The sequence below is a fragment of the Etheostoma cragini genome, chromosome 9 (genome assembly GCF_013103735.1).
Source record: "Etheostoma cragini isolate CJK2018 chromosome 9, CSU_Ecrag_1.0, whole genome shotgun sequence".
Lineage (NCBI taxonomy): Eukaryota > Metazoa > Chordata > Actinopteri > Perciformes > Percidae > Etheostoma > Etheostoma cragini.
In genome coordinates, this window is record NC_048415.1 from 22101069 (window position 1) to 22120513 (window position 19445).

The following is a 19445-nucleotide window of genomic DNA, read 5'->3' on the forward strand; positions in this document are numbered from 1 at the left end:
AGGGCCTGGGCCTAGGACCAGGACCTGAGGAAGCCAGGGGACTGAGTCCCGGGGGACCCCTGGAACCGGGACCAGGGGGACCCCGGGAGCCAGTGCCCAGGGAGGGCGGAGGCCCAGACACCGGCTGGAGGTCGGAGGCACCGAACGCCGACCGAGGGCCAAAAACGCCAGTTGGCTGATCTGGGTCTGGGGGGCCAGTCAACCGGTCAGGAGGGCCAGTCGGATGGTCCGGGTCAAGGAGGCCGGTCAGCTGGTCTGGGTCAGGGAGGCCAGTTGGCCGGTCTGGGTCTGGAGAATTGGTCGGCCGGTCAGGATCTAGGGGACCAGTTGGCTGGTCTGGGTCACGGGGCTGGTCTGAATCTAGGGGCCCAGTCGGCCGGTCTGGGTCAGGGGGGCTAGTCGGCCGGTCTGGATCTGGGGGTCTCAGCGGGCTCCGGGAGGGGACCGAACTCTGCGTCCACCTGTTCCCACCGCACCATCATGAGATGCCAAGTCTCTGTAGAGTCCACCTCGTGTATGCGGCGAAACGCGGCGGACATAAGGTCCGCCAACGGGTCGAGTGGGTGGAGGAGCGGCTGAAACCGATACTCTGCTGGGTCCATATTGTGGTTAGATCCTTCTGTGACGTTACAGCAGGGTGGAGGACCCAAACGTAGAGAACCAGGAGGCAGGCAAGGGCAGGTACAAACGGGTTTATTTAAACAGTACAGGACAAGACTGGGAACAGGCAAGGTCCAAAAACCAGGGAAACAACGCAGGGAACAACGCAGGGAATGTAGGCAGAACAGCTGGAACGTAGGCACAGACTTCTTCACAAGACACAAGGATCTAACAAGAGGCAAGGGGAACACAGGGGTTAAATACATGAGGTAATGAGGTAATGAGGAACAGGTGAGACATCAGGTGGAACACATTAGGGTGGGGCTGGACAATCAGACAAACAAAGCGAAGCTAGACAAGACAAGACCAGACAGGAAGCTGACTAAAAAATAAAACAGGAAACAGAACATACACAAGCATGGAAACACAAGACAGAATCTACAACACCAGACTAGGGAGAAAACCGGGACGAAAACACGGGGAAGGCCAAACGGGAGAATAACCCCAACAAAAACCCCAAACCATAACAATCTACTACTTTATTAACTTTAAAAATTATCACTGTAGCCTTTAAGCTAGTTCTAGCATGCTATGTAAACAAACCATAGAAACAAACACTGTAACTTGGAGTAGAAACCAATTTAATCTGTTGAACCCACTATGAAGCATGGGAAAAAGAACGGGCAAAGAATAAGATAAATACAAATAAAGGCCTAAAATTCCAAACAAATTTTTTTCTTTTTTTCTTTTAGTTTTTTAGTAATTGTTAGTTGAGGTGGATATCTCCTCAACTTTACAATAAGGCTAGTAAAGATAATTAACAACTGTTTAATTATGGTTTAGTAATATGTTCAATATTGTTATACGTTTATCAAGTGTTAGTTAAGGTGCATACGTTCTCAAGTTTACATTAAGGATAACAAAGAGCATTAATAACTGTTTAATTATGATTTAGTGATGCCTATTCAACATTGTTATAGATTAATCAAGTGACCATTTATGGTTAAGTAATATAATAGTAGTTACATAGCATGCACAATAAGTTATATTTTTGCTTGGACAGATTTCATGCTCTCAGCTTCAGCCCTTCTCCTCACACTCGAGCTGCTTCTGTGCGCTTGCAAATGTTCTCCTCTTGGATTTTTTATTCCCAAAAGGTTTGAAGTAGGACATATGTTCCATCCACAATTATGGGGAGGTGGCTCAGTGGTAGAGTAGTTGCTGGCAAATTGGAAGGTGATGGTTTCATGGAACCACCACCTTCCATGTCACCTCCTGACGTTTATCCGATGAGCAGGTGGCACCGTGTACAACAGTATTGGCCACAGTCAATGAATGGTTCCTGTGCTATGTAAAGACGTGCTTTATAAGAACGTTTAACATACATTAGGTTTAGGTTACATTAGGCATAAGGTGCTAGCATATAGTAAGTATTAGATCAACCGAGTGTACGTGCATATTTAATGACCCCACTTTTTGTGTTTTTTTTCTCATTTGGTTAACCATATTTCACTAAATTCCGACATGTTGTCAATAGTAAAAACTAAACCGTAATATAACTGAAAGAGCACAAGAAACTGTAATGTTTGTGTTGGTTCCATAATTCCTGAGGTATGTATCATCATTGCTGTCTTTTTAAGTTTTTGTTCTTCATTCATATAACATTTGATTGTAAAAAAATGAATTCATATCAGGCTGTATAAAAAGTTGAAATGTTAAGTACAATTTCTCGTTGCTTCAAGTTGCTATAATGAAAACACATCTAGAAATTAATATATGCATTCTTAATTTGCATTCTTTTTTATCTGCACAAAGCAAACTGAACAGAAAAAATAATCACATTTTCTTCCAGGTGGGGCTGAAGTACTCAACCCCTATTAAAACCCATGAAAGCTAGAATTCACACTGCTGTCCCCCATGATCCTCCAACCTGCCCAGATCTACCTAAGTCTGGCTACATATCACAACTATTGGCCAGTTTTGTAGTGAACATCAACAGCTGCACTTAAAGCCTCTTGGGGTCTTACGAGATTCGGTTGTTTGCCATACTTCATCATATACTATATTATTTTTCTGTTTTGCTATTATAATACAGACAACACTAACTATCTAATTACTTAATCACAGCATACAGTATATTCTGGTTTACACTGCTGACAGGACTCACTGCTATTAATTATCCGTCACTTTAACTTGCCACTACCTCCGAACTTTACCTTAATTGCTCTTGTATGGATAATTTTTCTACTCTAGGAACCACCCCCTCCACTGATGGCGGTTCAAACTGTTTGTGTCCGAGGTGAGAGGGACAAGCTTTCCTGCACGCCTCAGTGTCCTGGAGGCATACAGGTCCTGGAGAGCCAACAGATTGCAGCCAATCACCTTCTCAGCAGAGTGGATGATGCATTGCTCTCTGCTCTTGTCTTTAGCAGTGGCTGCAGCAAACCAGATGGTGAGGGAGCCGGTGGGGATAGACTCAGTGATGGCAGTGTAGAAGTGCACCATAGTCTTTGACAGATTGTAATTTCCATCTACCGCAGGAAGTACATCCTTAGTTGTGCTTTTTGACGAGGGAGCTGATGTTCAAATCCCACTTAAGGTCCCGGGAGATGGTGGAGCCCAGGAAGCCAAAGGACTCTACATTGTTGACTGTGGAGTTACCCAGGTTGATGGGGGTGGGTGGGCCTTTGGCCTTTTTTTTAAAGTCCACAACCATTCTGGATCCTGCCGTAGGTTCCTGAAGAATCCAGGTACTGGAGGATGAAATTAAGAGCTATGTTGACCTGTTGGCTTTACGGGCAAATTGCGGGGGGTCCGGGAGGGGGTTTGTGAAGGTTTTTAGGTGAGCCAGAACAAGGGGCTCAAAGACTTCATAACCACAGAAGCAAGGGCCACGGGTCTGTAGTCATTTAGTCCTGTGATCCTTGTTTTCTTGGGACTGGGATGATGGTGGAGGACTTGAAGCAGGCTGGTATGTATCATGTCTGTGAACACCAGAGACAGTTTCCCAGTGCAGCGTGGGTGACAAGGATAAGCATTGCTGACTTTTGTGTAACAGTGATCCAAAATATTATCCTCTCTGGTTGAACATTTAATAAACTGTATTTGGGTAGTTTGTGACTGAGGTTACCTTTGTTGAAGTCACAGAGGACATAAACAAGGGAATCTGTGTTATTCCGCTTCACACACCGTATCTGGTCAGCAAGCGTATGCTGGGGCAGGCAGAGACAGGGACGGACACAAGATCAGGGAGACCAGGACTAAGGGGGGCTAGAGCATGAGGAACAGGTGTTCCTGAGGGTCTGGGACTACAGCTTGGACCGGAGGGAGCCAGGGGGCTGAATCCCGGGGGACCACCGGAACCGGGAGGAGCCCGGGAGTCAATGCCCAGAAAGGGCAGAGGCCCAGACACCGGCTGGGGGTCGGGGGCGCCGAGCGCCGACCGAGGGCCAAAAACCTTGGCCATCGGGCGGGGGGCAAGGCCATCGGGCGGGGGGCAAGGCCACCGAGCGGGAGCCGGCGGCTGAGGGCCCGCCTCGTGGTCCGCCTCGTCGTCGGGAACCGGCGGCTGGGGGACAGGGGGTCCGCCTCGTTGGCGGGAGCTGGCGGCTGGGGGTTCGGAACACTGGGTGCCCGCTCGCTGATGGGAAGGACGACAGCCTGCAGGCTCGCTTCTAGCTCGTAGAGCTCTCAAAGAACAGTTTACATGCCTGGGACCCCGAAGAGCCCAGGTTTGCCTGCCATGGCGTTCCTCATCAAGGCACATATGGTCAACCGGCGCTCAGTGTCCGTGGTCATCCCTAATTCGGTGGTGAACCGGCTGAGGGCGAACTCCAGCCGCTCCAGCTCCGTTATGCTGCCGTCGGGGAGTGCTGGGTCCATATTGGGGCCAGATCCTTCTGTCACGGGAAGGTGAGGACAAGACCAAAATGCAACAAGGAGGCGGCAGGCAAGAGCTGGTGCACAGCAGTTTATTGGTAAATAGTTCAAAGAGAAAACACCAGGAGCTACTGGCGTTGACGAAGTCCCGGAACCACCAACAAAACAAAACGAGAAGTCCAACATAAAAAGGTCCAAAACAGTCCGGAGATCTGGCAACACAAAAACAAGAAAGCAGGACTGGGAACAGCAAGGGAGTAAAGTCACGGGGAAATAAACAACAACTCACGAGGAGATACAGAAGGCTGGCAGGAACATTCACACGAGGACACGACATAAGCATCTGGCAGGAGACAAAGGAAATTCTGGGGTTAAATACATGAGGTGATGAGGTAACTGGGAACAGGTGAGACATCAGGTGAATCACATTAGGGCGGGGCTAGACAATCAGACAAGCACAAAGCAAAGCTGGACAAGACTAGGCAAGACAGGAAACTGAACCATCAACATAACACCGGAAGTAGAACAACCAGACACTTAATGGGGAGGAAACCAAGAACACACACATAAGGAGGCTAGAAGGGAAAATAACCCCAATAACAACCCCAAACCATAACAGAAGCTAAAGCTGATTTAGATCCCCCATCAGCCAGAATTTCTGAAGCTATTGACAAAATGAAGGGGGGAAAGGCCCCTGGCCCGGATGGACTGCCTATTGACATCTATAAAACTTTTAAGAACAAACTTATATCGCCACTGTTAGATATGTTTGTAGAAAGCCTTAATTCTGGCAAACTTCCACCATCCTTGCGTGACATACTTATAATTCTGAGATTAAAACCTGAAAAAAACAGCGACAAAATGTGAGTCCTATCGACCAATTTCATTGATTAATTCTGATGCAAAAATAATTAATTAACAGCAGTGCTCTCGTTGGATGCAGAGAAAGCATTTGATCGGGTAGAGCATCGTTATCTCCACGAAGTACTTGCGCACTTTGGCTTTGGTAATTACTTTTCTAACTGGATTAAAGTTTTGTATAATAATTCGGTCGCATCAGTATTAACTAATATTACTATGTACAAACCTTTCGAGCTTTCGAGAGGAAAGGATGTCCCCTTTAGCCTCTTCTGTTTGTATTGGCAATTGAGCCCTTAGCTATTTCCATTAGAAGTAATCAAAATATTACTGGCATTAAAATAAATAAGATTGACAACAAAATAGGCCTATTCGCGGATGATATTGTGATTTTTTTATCCCACCTAGAACAATCGCTACATCACTTGTTTGATACCATTACTTCCTTTAGTAAGCTTTCCGGTTACAAAATTAATGAGTCAAAATCTGCTATTCTTTTCCTTAAGTATTTTGAAAGAGTAAATCCCCCAGTTCAGACACCATTCAAAATAGTTAGAGATAGCTTCATTTATCTTGGTATTAGAATGACCCCCAAAATTATTGATTTAGTAGAGGCAAATTATAATCCAGTAATAGAATCGGTTTCTGAATATATGGTCTAGATGGTCCACGTTAGCAATTTCCATGATAGGGCGTATCGATGTACTTAAAATGAATGTAATTCCAAAGTTTCTTTACCTCTTTCATTCTATCCCTCTTGGTCCTCCTAATCATTTTTTTTCAAAGATGAAAAGCATGTTTTGTTATTTTATTTGGAACAACAGACGAGCTAGACTTCACTTATCTTTGCTTTATCTCCCCTATGATAGAGGAGGCTTGAAACTCCCACACCTCTAATGGTACAATTGGGCTGCCCAACTTACAACTGCCTCTTGTTGGTTCTCACAAGAAGCACCACGTTCCTGGATGAGTTTGGAAAGAAACATGACATCTCCTCTACCACTCAATTCATGTTTATATTCAGCTAAATTAAAAGACCTAAAGGCATTAACACATAATCCCTTTGTTAAAAAACTCAATTATGGTATGGTATGAGGTTCATAACATATTGGTGAGATACCTGTGGTATCTCGACATACACCAATCTAAGGAAAATTGCAGATTTATTTAACAACAACCTTCTTCATTTGAAGATTTGAGACGAAATTAAGACATCCCACCCAAACATTTTTTTAAATACCTGCAGATAAGAAGCTATATATTTAAGATACAGAAATCTTTATCGCTACATACTCTTAGCTGTATTGAAGAAATAGCAACAAAGGAACACCCTAAGAGGGGATTGAAGTCAAGTTTTTATGCAATAATTGTGGGAGGATCAAAGGTCTCCTCAGAGAGTAAAAGATTGGCATGGTGTGAAGATTTAAAGTCTGATATTTCAACTGAGGACTGGCAGAAGATTTGCTTAAAATCTCAAACACAAACAATAAATACACATTTTAAATTACTGCAGTATAAGTGGATAATGAGAATTTATGTAACACCAACTCAGTTAAATAAATACAGCCCCAATAATCCCGATACATGCTACAAATGTGGTAGAGAGGGTACATTATATCATTGCCTATGGGACTGCCCACAAATCCAGTTTTTTTGGAGTGAATTGATGGATATGATTTTACACGTCACAGGTCTAAGGCTATTAATAGACGCCAAACTGTGCATTTTTGGCATTTTTTCCACGAATCTTAATCTCAATAAGGCAAACAAATCTATAATTACTTTCTGCATCTTACAAGCTTAATATACCATAGCTAAATCTTGGAAATTCACTAACAAACCAAGTGTTAATGTCTGGCTCGCAGGACTGCCAGACTGGCTTGCACTGGAATAACTCAATTTTACGTTAAAGGGTAAATATCTCGTCTTTGACAATATGTGGAGATCTTTTACGGTTTTCTTAGAGGGGAGAAAGCATTGGAGGCATGCTCTCCGTGTATGTCAACCATCAACACATGAGTATTGCTCTGTATTAAGTACTGTATATGTCTGCTTGTCTGTCCTTAGTTTTATTTGAAGTGCTTTTCTCTTCAGGACAACTCCGGGATAGGTTGACTTTTGGACAACAGGTGATTTTTCAGGATCTTTAATGTTCTACTGTGCCAGCTATCACATGTTACAGCCCTGTCATGTTCCTTTATTTTATTGAAGATGTGCCTTACTGTGTCAGTTCTAAATTTGCACCTGTATTTGTTGTAGTGTGATTCTCTTCTCTAAAAAATTTATAAACACACTTGTTGGAATAAAAAACTTATAGTTACGGATAGGGGTGATCCGAGTATCCGGCTGAAACGAGTATCCGGTACGGATAAAGCACTTTTGCCGAGTAGGCTACAAGTATTTTACGAGTAATATGAGTCAATATCCGTGCTCGGATTGAATACAACTCCTCAACTGGCCGCGCAGGGTTCTGTGATAATCACAGCGCCCCCCGCCTACAAACACGCTTGGATCAATCTCACACACACACACACAACATGGAGAAATGCGCTCCCTCGGCCTCTCTCTCTCTCTCTCTCCCGCTCCGTCAGGCAGGCAGTCAATCAGGTCTGCGGATCTGTTCCGTTAACGTTTAGGGTTTCTTCAGCTTCAGGTTTGTTTTTAACTTCGGTTTGTAGTACTTACATATTAACCAGTAGATTTCTGGTGAACGTGGGTTTCAGACAAGCTGCTCGGTTTAAATGCAACTCCCGTCACGTCTCTGCCATGAGATTTTTTTTTTTTGCTGTCAGCTGCCCCCCGCCCCCTCTCTCTCTCTCTCACACACACACACACACACACACACACACACACACACACACACACACACCTGGTGTAAATAAAAAATAAAAAGTTAAAAAAAGAAAGTTATATTGAGTATAAAAACTCTTGTTCATTACATTTTACTTAATAATTGCAACAGCATGTGTTGTATTCAGTGTTGCAAAACGTTCTGTATATAGTATGTTTGTTACCATGACAACACCATTGATCTGAAGCTTTATGCTGTCATATACATAGTTTTCAAATCAGCAATAAATATAAAAATGTTTGATCAACTCATATCAATTGCATGCTTAAATAACATACCGGTTAAAGACCCTAACATTTCAAGAGAGCCCGACCCACTTCCGGTTTAAATATGACCACTTCCAGTGTAGGCCCAGCCCAGTCCGAGTACGGATCCGGATACAGATAATTCATGTGGTAAACAGATACAGATACAGATAATGCTGTACTCACTCATCCCTAGTTACGGAGTAAGGAGTTGCAGAGTTTGCCTAGACTGGTGGAGGAGGGTGTATAGCTTCAGACACGTCTTCCCTTCTCTGCTTCTCTTTATAGTCGTCAGATTCATCACCAACCCTTATGAAGCTGGCCTAGGTTTGCCTTGGACCAGCTCTTAGTTATGCTGTTATAGTTTTAGACTGCTGGGGGACCTTTCTTTGACACTAAGGCATGGATACCCAACCCAAGCCCAAGAGATCCCGACGGGCCAGGCTTGGACAGATATTTATAAATAATGGTCGGGTTCGGGTTGGACTCGGTCACATCAGCGTGACAAGGCATTTGTTGTAAAATGGGTGGCTCCTTTAAGACAGTTCAGTGCCTGTGGGTGTGTGTGGTATATGGCCAGAAGAGATATACATGTTGTAGATGCAACCGGAGCAGAGTCGGTGGAGTAAGTTTAAGTTTTGTACACAGTGTGTGCGGTGTCCGAGTTAAACCCCAGACTGAAAACTAAGTTCATTCATTTTCTTACCAGAAACAGGATTTTTACTGGCCCTGGAGGTAACGAGTCTCCCCTTGGTTTTTCCTGGATTTGACGGCTGCGTCGTCAGTGGACAAAAGATTGAATTTGGTTTATAGTCTTAACCGCTATTTCTAAACATCTGGGGTCAATTGAGCGTATTTCAATCAATATCTAAGACCTGTTAAGATATACTACCTAATCTTGAATTGTTTTCTCTTTTAATAGTGGAAGAGTAAGCTATTATATCCTTGAAGGTACAATTGTAGTGTCTCCAATAATGTAGCATATGAAATTTCTAGGGAAATATTTGTCTCTAAAACAAAATCCTCAAACGTCTGAAAGGCCACATTGAAACGTGAAGTCATACACAGTTCCAGCTGCTTTAGTCAGATTTGGGAGAGTGGTTGTTGACCTAATGGTGACATCTAGTACGAGGTTGAAGTCACCATCCAGCATGTCCAATTTGGGTATTGTCAAAAACAATTTTTCACCATAATTGTTGTCACCGCAGTTTAGGGCATATCAATTTACCAAAATTACAGGGTTGGTGAAGAGCTCTCCAATGACAGTGATATATTGCCCATTAGGATTACTAATACCTTCCTGAGTTTGAAATGGGATTGCTTTGTTTATTAAAATTGCTGTCCCTCTAGCTTTGGCATCAAATTTGGAATATTATACCTGGACAACCCAGTTCCATTTGAGGCTAGTGATGTTCGCGTTGCAAGGGTGGGTTTCTTGTAAAAACACCATGTCCACTTTAAGTTGTTGCCAATGAGATAAAACCTTTACATTTAACTGTATTGTTAACCCCTTTGACATTCCAGGATATCAATTTAGTAGGATTGTCAATTACCCTATTGGGTTTACCTGCCCTGATAGTCTAGGAAAAGTAGTGTAAGGAAGCTGTGCAAAGCAAATTCGGAAGCCAAGATCATTACAAACAAATGTAAATGAACAGATACATACATATTTTAAACCCTAATCCCTAAGGATAGGTTGCAAGATAAAGAAAACTAACCCCAACCAGTGTTTGCTCCAGCAAATGTCAGTTTTTTTAGGTAAATAGATAGTAATACTTCTTGAGAGTAATGAACATTAGATAAATACAAAATTTCAAAGAGGGTATAATACTGGGGTAAGCAAAAGTGGTAAAATTACAATTTGACATCTTTTGAGTCGAAAAGATGTTGACCACCAGATGTTACCCAACTGTACTTGGACATAAACTTTTTATACGATAGGCTTACGTAAGCCTATAGGAGTTAAATATAAACAAGACTTGAGTGGTGATAATAACCACAACAACCTTAGTGACACTATCTTTAGAATTAATCAGACAGCCACACTTGGCAGTGGTCTAGGTTTGTTTGTGCTTTTACACTGCATGAGCATGACTGCTCCCTGAGCTCTTGTTTCACAGAGGCTTCCTAAGGATGGCGGGCATAAGTCCAGTCCTTTAGTCTCTCTTTGGGTTGTACCATGATCCTTGGAGCACTTCTGAATCCTTCCTGATCTGAAGTGGCTCTCCCTTCACACTTAGTCTGGCATACATTTGCGTGAAGAGTAGGCAAGCTCCATGATCTGCCTGTTCTAAAATAGCAGTTAAGGCTGCAGGTTCTTGCAGGATGGGGCCGATTTATCCTTTACCCGGATCCAGCATTCCCGAGAGAGGTTTCATTACGGTTCCACTCACTCTCCTCTCTTGAAGTGGCTTGGATGGTAGACTGGCCCCAGTCCATGTTTTTCAGGGCCCTGGCAGAATACATCAAGCGCATATGGGCCCTCAGGAGGATTGTCCAGTGCTTCATTCTGCTTCCGGTCATCTGGGCTTACCTTTGTCGAAGCTTGAAAACCATTTGGTTGTTGACACTATTGAACAGGCACATATATTTTTGGGTGTGCCTGTCCCATCCTGGGTACTGGGGCACTCAACCCTTGCAGTTCTACCTACTGGGCTTATAGTGGCAAGCCTTTCATGCTATGTACAGCAGCCACGTGATCATCTCGGTCAACCTTCATTTGCTGAATGTGGCAGCTAGCCCCTCCATTGTGAACGTGTGCCGGGGATGTCTCATTAATGTATTGCTAAGCCTTGGTAGCTATGTGTTCATTTTACCGTTAGTTGTCTCCCTGATCACCTTAGCGCTTTGCCTTAGCCTTTTTGTGTCAGTGTTGGCCTTGATCAAAGAAAGGTGCGGGCCTCTATGTGCTACTTGGGTAGGTCTTGCATTTTGCAGCCTACTCCCAGCAGCCCCTTCATTCATAGTGTTCTTTTAGAAAAGTTCATTATAACTTATTTTTCCACTATCTGGGCATGGGCAGCATGGGCGTACATATGGAATATGTAATGGTGGAAAGACAGTCTCGATGTGATAGAGAACGCTTGGTTACATTGTAACCTTGGTTCCCTGTAGTATGGTCTATTGACAAGATAGCTTTTGCTTGACAGTATTTTTGCTTTTAGCCTCTGAAAGGTCATTTAATGCTGTTTTGACTGCATTCCGTTCTGTGAAAACTCTGAACAAAGCCTCTCTTGTCTGTTTTAATTGGTATTATAAATTTGTATAATGAACTTTTTGCTTATGGAAATGTACTGCATCTGAATGAACCTTTAACCAATCCTGTTTTCCTATGGAGCCTCTCTTTTATCATTTTACTCTAACGTCATTTAAGTATGGAAGAGGATTAGGGCCACTGGTAAATTCTGAGAATAAAGTCAGAACTCACATACATTTTTCACCAGTGGCCCTAATCCTCTTCCATATTTAAGTGACTGGAGCAATTGTTAGAAAATGTATATATCCTTGGGTTTCTCGTTAAAACTTTTAAACATTGTTAACTGAACCCTGCTCTGTGTCATTTTTATCTCCAAGCTTGTAACTGCCTTCAGAATCAACTTACGGAGGTCAAGCCTAGTAGATGATAGGATACGAACCACAGAACAATCATGATTGGATTGCTTCTTAACAAATTCCTATTTTCATCAACTGTGAGTTTAAACATGTCAAACCTGCTTTTTCTTTTCCTCTTTCAGGTTTAATCGCCTGTCTGTGGACTCTGTTGACGAGAGCTCTTTAGCACACCTGTCCAACTTGCAAGTGCTGGACATCGGCACAGGAAACACTGACCTCCCCTTTAAAAGAGAAGAGATGGAGGAAGAATAGGAAACATAAGTCATGCTTAATTAAACTGACAATGGACTGCATTGTGTCAAGGAAAGAATACGCTTATAAAAAGGAATGAACCTATCATTTCCCAGGCCCATTAATAAATTGTGCAGATTTACATGTTTTGGTGCAGGATACCAGAGGATACTTTAGTTCCATTTTTGGCCTGGTTAGTATAGCTTTATATCTGAGCGTAAAATATTTCTTGTGAACTGTTTACACACTTAATGTTTTTTGTCTAATTGTATTTTTTGTGCTCGACTTTAAAAAGAAATGCATTAACAGAAATCAAATTGAATTTTTCCATGTAAATGTTACAGTACCACAAATTTAAGCAGGGTGAAATAGGACACATTCACACTGTGTCTTTCTCTGCTTTGCGCTATTGTGTTAAAAGCTGTTTTGTCATCCTAGCCCTAACAAAGTGAATTTACCAAAAATACTGTGAAATCTTTAAAGTCAATGTTGTAGGTAATTCCAGTAGCCGCTGACAGGTGAGTACCAGGAAGGATGAAACAACAGTTGAGATTTGGAACTAGGATGGGATGTCTATTCTTCCCAAAGTAAGGCCATTAGGCAAAAATGCAAAATGCACAAAAATAAAAAGAACAATACAAATCAAATACTTTCAAAACAGAAAAGAAATAGACTCAGGAGCCAAAAAACAAAGGTAAACAAACTAAATACAGCTGTCTACAAATTGCCTTTAAGCTACAATTCATTTGGCTCTCTCCAGACTTATGTCTGACTACTTTCAGCCCTCCGAACCAACTGAAGCCTCCCTCTAATAGCACTGCAGCACACCCCTGAAATGGACCAAACCATTCACTCTAACACTACAGGGGTGGCTAAGGCGGGAAGTATTCAGAAGGGCTTCAACGCAGCCAAAATACCAATCTACTTATTGAGACACATGTAGAAATATAAATATAATGAAATACTGTTACCCTCACTAAAAGTTACAAAGGGTTACAATATTTATAATGTATCACTTAACCATGGGTCGCTTCCAAGGTAAACGGCAAACTCCCTTTTACAACTGCACCAGATGGCGCCGGTAAAATGACACAGATATGCTAGTCAAAGGACTGTCTTACCTTTTAAAATTAAATAAACAGATGTCAGGTTAACAAAGAACTGATTGGCGTGTGGTTATTGTAACTAAGAAATGTTTAGTGAGATAAGAGGTAATGGTGAACAGTGGATGAAGATGATAAACAGATTGGTGGATTAATGTATTTAGTGTTTTTAGCAGTATGCATATCACCGTAGTTTCAGCTGTTATGCTCCCAAGAAAGCTACGTGATTACTGTGAGGCAATGGAAATGGATAGAGTAACTGGTAAATTTAAACAACTAAAGGTAACAAGAAATAAACACGTGACACATACACTAGCATATCACAATACTCAGTCTCAGAAAGTCACAGTATTGGAAGGTTCAAGTAGTGCATCGCTACCGTGACGGTCGCCATGCGCTCTTCACTCAGAGAGTAATTAGAGTCAACAATTAGAGAACACCAAGAGTACTGAAAAAATAACCTGTTTTTCATTGAAACAAAGATTCAGTTATTTTAAACTGTTGTTGAAAGGAAATCTCAAATAGGACTGCCACTCAATTTGATTTTCAATTAATCTATTGATTTTTAGGTTATTAATTCATTTTTTGTCAAAAAAATGACAAATGCTCAATGTAGTGGCAATCTGTCCACAAAAAATGCCACTGGAGGGAATTTGAAGCCGTTTCCAACTCTTGCTGCTGCATATGTATGGAGGACCAGGTCTACCATATTTAAAAATAAATACGTATAAAATAAATGCTCAATAAATAAATAAGCATACAATTAATTGCCCCAAAAAATAAAATAAACAAATAAATGTAGGTAGAAATTAAATTATACAGTGAGACATAAATGTATATATCTCTTTTAATTAACTTCTTTATTTATTCACCTTTGTAATAATTACCTTATTTATTTATTGTCCGTTATAATCTTCAACTTTATTTAATAATTAATTATTTTTTAAATGTATTTATTTCTGTGTGTGTTTACATTTTTTGTCTGTTTTTTTATTCCGTTGAATTTTCTACCCTATTTATTTTCACCCCTGGTATTTATTTCTGCCTGTCAATTTTACATTTCTTCATGCATTCCTGACTCATTATGAAAATGAGGAGGGGCTGGTCTTAAGGGGTCAACTTCTGCCCATTGGTTGGTTAGCATTTTCCTGCATCGGTCGAATCTACATGCCACCGGCCACAGTCACAACAAAGATGGCTACCTATGATGAAGTTGTCAGTGAGCTGAGGCATTTAGCAACTGCTTTTGAAAAAATGCTAACGTTATACGTATTGACTTTATAATTTTTCGTTTAGACGCTTTGACAGAACGTGTGTTTCAGTAAGCGGCACACATGGACACAGATGTTGACAATGTAGTTTTTCAGAATCTGGAGGAGGCGGCCTATCTTCTTAACTCGTTAATCACACACCTGGGATAGCTGGTTGCCCTGCTTATATGCTGCCTGTGGACGCAGTGGAAGGACTTTTACATGTGGGTTTGCCTGTTGGTGCCATTGCAAGGCTTTTTGGAGTCAGCGAAACAACAATTCATCGTCGGATGGCAGAGAATGACATAAGGTTAGTGTACTATTACATGTGATGCCAATAGAACCAGTGTGTGTAACGTTACCAATTCACCATAATGACACAGGAGAAAGGCAAACCCTTGCTAGCTTTTGTTCATTTACAAAGTTATGGAACTAATCAAGAATACATAGAAAGTAACGTTAGGTCGCACACACAGTGACTTCAGACTCGAGGTGCGGGACTCGTGAACAATGTTTATTTTTAGGAAGCGTCGGCTGAGCTTGCCATCATTACCTTCCTCTGTTACCTATAACCTGCCTACCTTAACACGTAGTATCTGCTGCGCGCGGCCGCACTAGAGTGAGAGTTGACAACAAACACCGGGCAGCTGTTGCTCAGTGGTAGAGCGGTTGCCTGCCAATCGGAAGGTTGGTGGTTTGATCCCCGCCTCTGCAGTCATTGTCGAAGTGTCCTTGGGCAAGACACTGAACCCCGAGTTGCCCCCGGTGCTGCACATCGGAGTGTGAATGTGTGTGAATGTTTATCTGATGAGCAGGTGGCACCTTGTACGGCAGACCCGGCCACAGTGTATGAATGTGTGTGAATGGTGAATGTTTTCTGTAGATGTAAAAGCGCTTTGAGCAGTCGTTAAGACTGGAAAAGTGCTATATAAATACAGCACATTATCGCATTTTACTGCCATTCATCATAGACTTTGGCTTTAAAACTTCATACAACAAGACCCAAACAAAGAAGCGCTGAACGCAAAATAGGTTAGTAACCTGTGGTGAGTAAACATGTTCAGCTCAGCATTGGCCATCTAACGTTAGCTTGCTTGTTGCTTCACCTACGACCTTCGGGAGGTTTACTCTGACTGTCGTCCGTTATGAGAAGATGAATGAGCGTTTGGTTACTTTCCAAACTTGTGGTAGTCAATTAATGTAGGCTAAACATTTACGTCCCGCAGGTTGCCATCACGTTAATTATTTCAGAATGGCTGTTGATCATGTTACAGTTTTATTTAGTTATAACCTTACACTTGTTTGAGAGTCTGGTGGTGTGTTGACTGACAGTAGTTTAGCGGTCATTGATAACATTGCACATTACATGGTTGTGCTCTGTGAAAAACAGGTTATAGTTACATTATTCTTTATACCTATGCAGTTTTATAAGCAGCCTGGATCGAATGCAGCAGGTGAGACAACATTAGTAATAACCCCGAGAGACTTGAGACTTGACTTGGACTCTAGCTCAAAGACTTGTGAGCATCTCTGGTGTACACATACAAGAAATTAACCTCTTGGATTGTACACTGCTCATGATGTGCTTACTTATACTAGCTAGTCTAACCCCAACCGGTCGTCACTAACCCCAACCGGTCGTCAGACACCGCCTACCAAGAGCCTGGGTCTGACCGAGGTTTCTGCCTTAAAGGAAGTTTTTCCTCGCCACTGTTGCACTGTTGCTTGCTCTGGAGGAGACTACTAGAACTGTTGGGTCCTTGTAAATTATGGAGTGTGGTCTATCTGTAAAGTGTCTTGAGATAACTCTTGTTATGAATTGATACTATAAATAAAATTGAATTGAATTGAATTATACAATAATACAGTAAAACTGTAATACAGTAATAAAATCAAACACAGCTAAGCCAGGCAGGCAGTCAATCGGTTCTGCGGATCTGTTCCGTTAACGTTTAGGGTTTCTTCAGCTTCCGGTTTGTTTTTAAATTCGGTTTATAGTAATTACATAGTAACCAGTAGATTTCTGGTGAACGTGGGTTCAAGGCATGCTGCTCGGTTTAAATGCAACTCCCGTCCCGTCTCTGCCATCAGAGATTATTTTTTTTACTGTCAGCTGGCCCCCCCGCCCCCTCTCTCTCTGTGTCTCTCTCTTACTCACACCACACACACACACACACACACACCTGGTGTGAAAAAAAAAAAAAAAAAAAAAACAATGAAAGACATATGCCTACGGTGGATGTGTATAATAAAAATGTTTAGTATGCTGAGGTCAAACCAGGGTTATTCAAGTTCTTCTTCCCTATTTCATAATACAGTTTGTATTATGAGCGACAGCTTGTCGGCATGGCCCGTTGTTTGACTCTAGACCCGAAGCCGCGGCGGACTCTCGCTAGCGCCGCACTCAACGTCCCGGGACAAGCACATGAAGAAAGAAAGGCGGAAGACGGAGAGGCGTGTAATTATAGAGTCAACGGCTGCACTCGCAACTCCGGGGAGGACTTAGGCCACGTCCCTTGCCACGAGTTTGTCAAACGAGGGGGAAGACAAGAAGGCTCGGAAAGAGAGGGCCTACAGGGCCGGAAAGAAAACAACCAAGAGTGGGGATGAGAAGACGCTAAAGGTGAAATAACCATTTAAATGTAAAAACAATTTAGTGTGTGCTGTACATTTGTTATCACTGTTAATACACGGTACACATTTCTACAGAGCTGCCAACTTTTCCAAAAACCTTGGAGTGAGATTTGGTGGGGCCGACCCATATTTTGCCGCGTACAAAGCAATTTCTTTGGCTCTTTCAGCATTATTACACTTCAGGGTTTAAATGGGGATTTGATATATTTGAGGAATGGGGCTCTCCCTAGGGGGGTCTGTGGGTATGCCCCCCCAGGAAAAAAATTTGAAAAATAAACCATTAAATGGCACAAGAAATGGAGAAATCAAGTCTTGCATGATTTGTGCAAAACTATAGGGTTAAGAGCCTTTGTGTTGTAGTATTAACAGGTATTAGGGCATTTAGCATTTACATTATTAACTTCTTATAATATAAGAACTGACCCAGACAATGTGCCACACATAATGAACCACATGAACAGACAGTAGCTTATGTCAGCAACAGCTGAGAAGATTTGGGTCTGTGGTGAACAGGTCCAGGACCCGAAGTTAAATTAATGTTGAGGGATCAACTAAGACCACCGAAATTCTAAAGAATAAGAACCACTGATTTAAATAAATTCTAATCCTTTAACCCTCATCCTCAGTGCCCTACTTACTATATTTACTTTTTGGGGAAAATAAAGACTATTTGTTAATTTTATAAAACATTAAATGAATAATTTACAGTTACATTTAGAGATGCACCGAGGTTAGAGAAGCACAATAGTGGCCCAACGTTGCAGTATCGTATACACTATATAGTAGGCTATAGTATATATAGGCCTAGTATAGCTCAGATGTGTTTCATCAGATTTTTGCTCATGTTTACAACTTTATGCACATTCAAAATATAACTGTTATTGCTCCGCTGATATGGTGGATCTCATTTAGACTGTCTGACAGAAAAAGAGGCCCATTTGGGTCTCTGGTCTCTGACAAAGTTTAGAGGAGGCTGTACGCTGCGCATTATCGGAGGACTACACGGATGCAACGCGTCACTGCCCACAGCAGAGCGAGTCCACTAGCCGCGTTAGTCACCTCTAATGTTACAGAGAGAGTGGTCACAAAGCGACGGACGGTCTGTGATACTCAGAGCTCATACCTGAAGCCGGGGAAATGCACCTGGGATGGCTCGTTAAAAGAATGTTTTCAGTTTGCGACAACATGAAACTTCCACAGTAAGGGAGCACTCTTGAACCCCCACACAGTCTCTGAAAGCACAACTAGTCGATCACAAGTGGCTCAATAGGTAGATCTACAGATAAACTCATATTTCAGAAATTTGACCGACCGGGTTGACACTTCAGCCTGAGAAATCGGGGGGGTGGCGTGTGAGCGTGTGAAACCAGTCAAATGCGTGTGTCTCACGGCCAATGCGTGAGTGTTGGCAGCCCTGTTTCTATAATAATTAAGTAGAAGCACCCCGAACTACTGCTGTACATTTTTTGATAAGAGCTGGATTTGGCCCAACTCCTTCGCCACTTACAATGTGCCCCGGGAAGAGGACATCTTCTTGAAGCAGATGACATTTTGATGGCTTTACCTTTAGTCCATAGCTTTAACTCACCCACAAGAGGCCACGGGGGGACTGGACGGGCATAGAGACTCTCTGGTGGCCTCCTCTCCAGAGGCCACCAGAGAGTCATAAAACGTTCTGAGGAGAGTCCTGCACACTCCAAAGTACCTGAGTCTCCTCAGCAGATGGAAGGACCTCCGGCCCTTCTTGTAGAGTGCATGGGTGTTATCAGTCCAGTTCAGTTTATTATTAAGGTGAACACCTAGGAATTTGTAGCTCTCCACTAATTAAATGTCCGGGACTAGACAGGAGGTCTTCCACAGGGCTGGGACTTTCTCCAGGCTCAGGTTGAAAATGCCTGATCACACCACAGAACTGGCTTATCGTTATTGAGGATTGTTGAAGGTGGCAGGCTAAAGAGGGGAGGGGGGAAAGGGGAAGTAGGCCAGGGGAGGTGTGAAAGTGGGGGCTCGGAGGTGTGAAGAGGGTGAGGAGGCAGAGTCAAATCTTGACTCTTGAGTCCAAACCAGGCAAGGGGGAAGGCTGAAGTCCAAACTAAGGTCCAAACCTGTTGTGGTTTGGGGTTTTTGTTGGGTTTGTTTTCCCGTTTCTGCCCCCTTGTGAATGTCTCAGTGTTTTCCCAGG

General features: G+C 42.6%; 1 protein-coding gene across 2 annotated transcripts in view; it reads left to right on the plus strand.

Annotated features, from left to right (window-relative positions):
- Window positions 1-12649, plus strand: part of podn (podocan) — a 47342-nt gene extending 34693 nt beyond the window's left edge. For both annotated transcript variants that reach the window (XM_034880431.1, XM_034880430.1), the window contains exon 11: window positions 12168-12649. In XM_034880431.1, the coding sequence (XP_034736322.1) occupies window positions 12168-12297 (130 nt within the window). In that variant the 3' untranslated portion in view covers window positions 12298-12649. The remainder of the gene's footprint in view (window positions 1-12167) is intronic.
- The last annotated feature ends 6796 nt before the right edge of the window (window positions 12650-19445 follow it).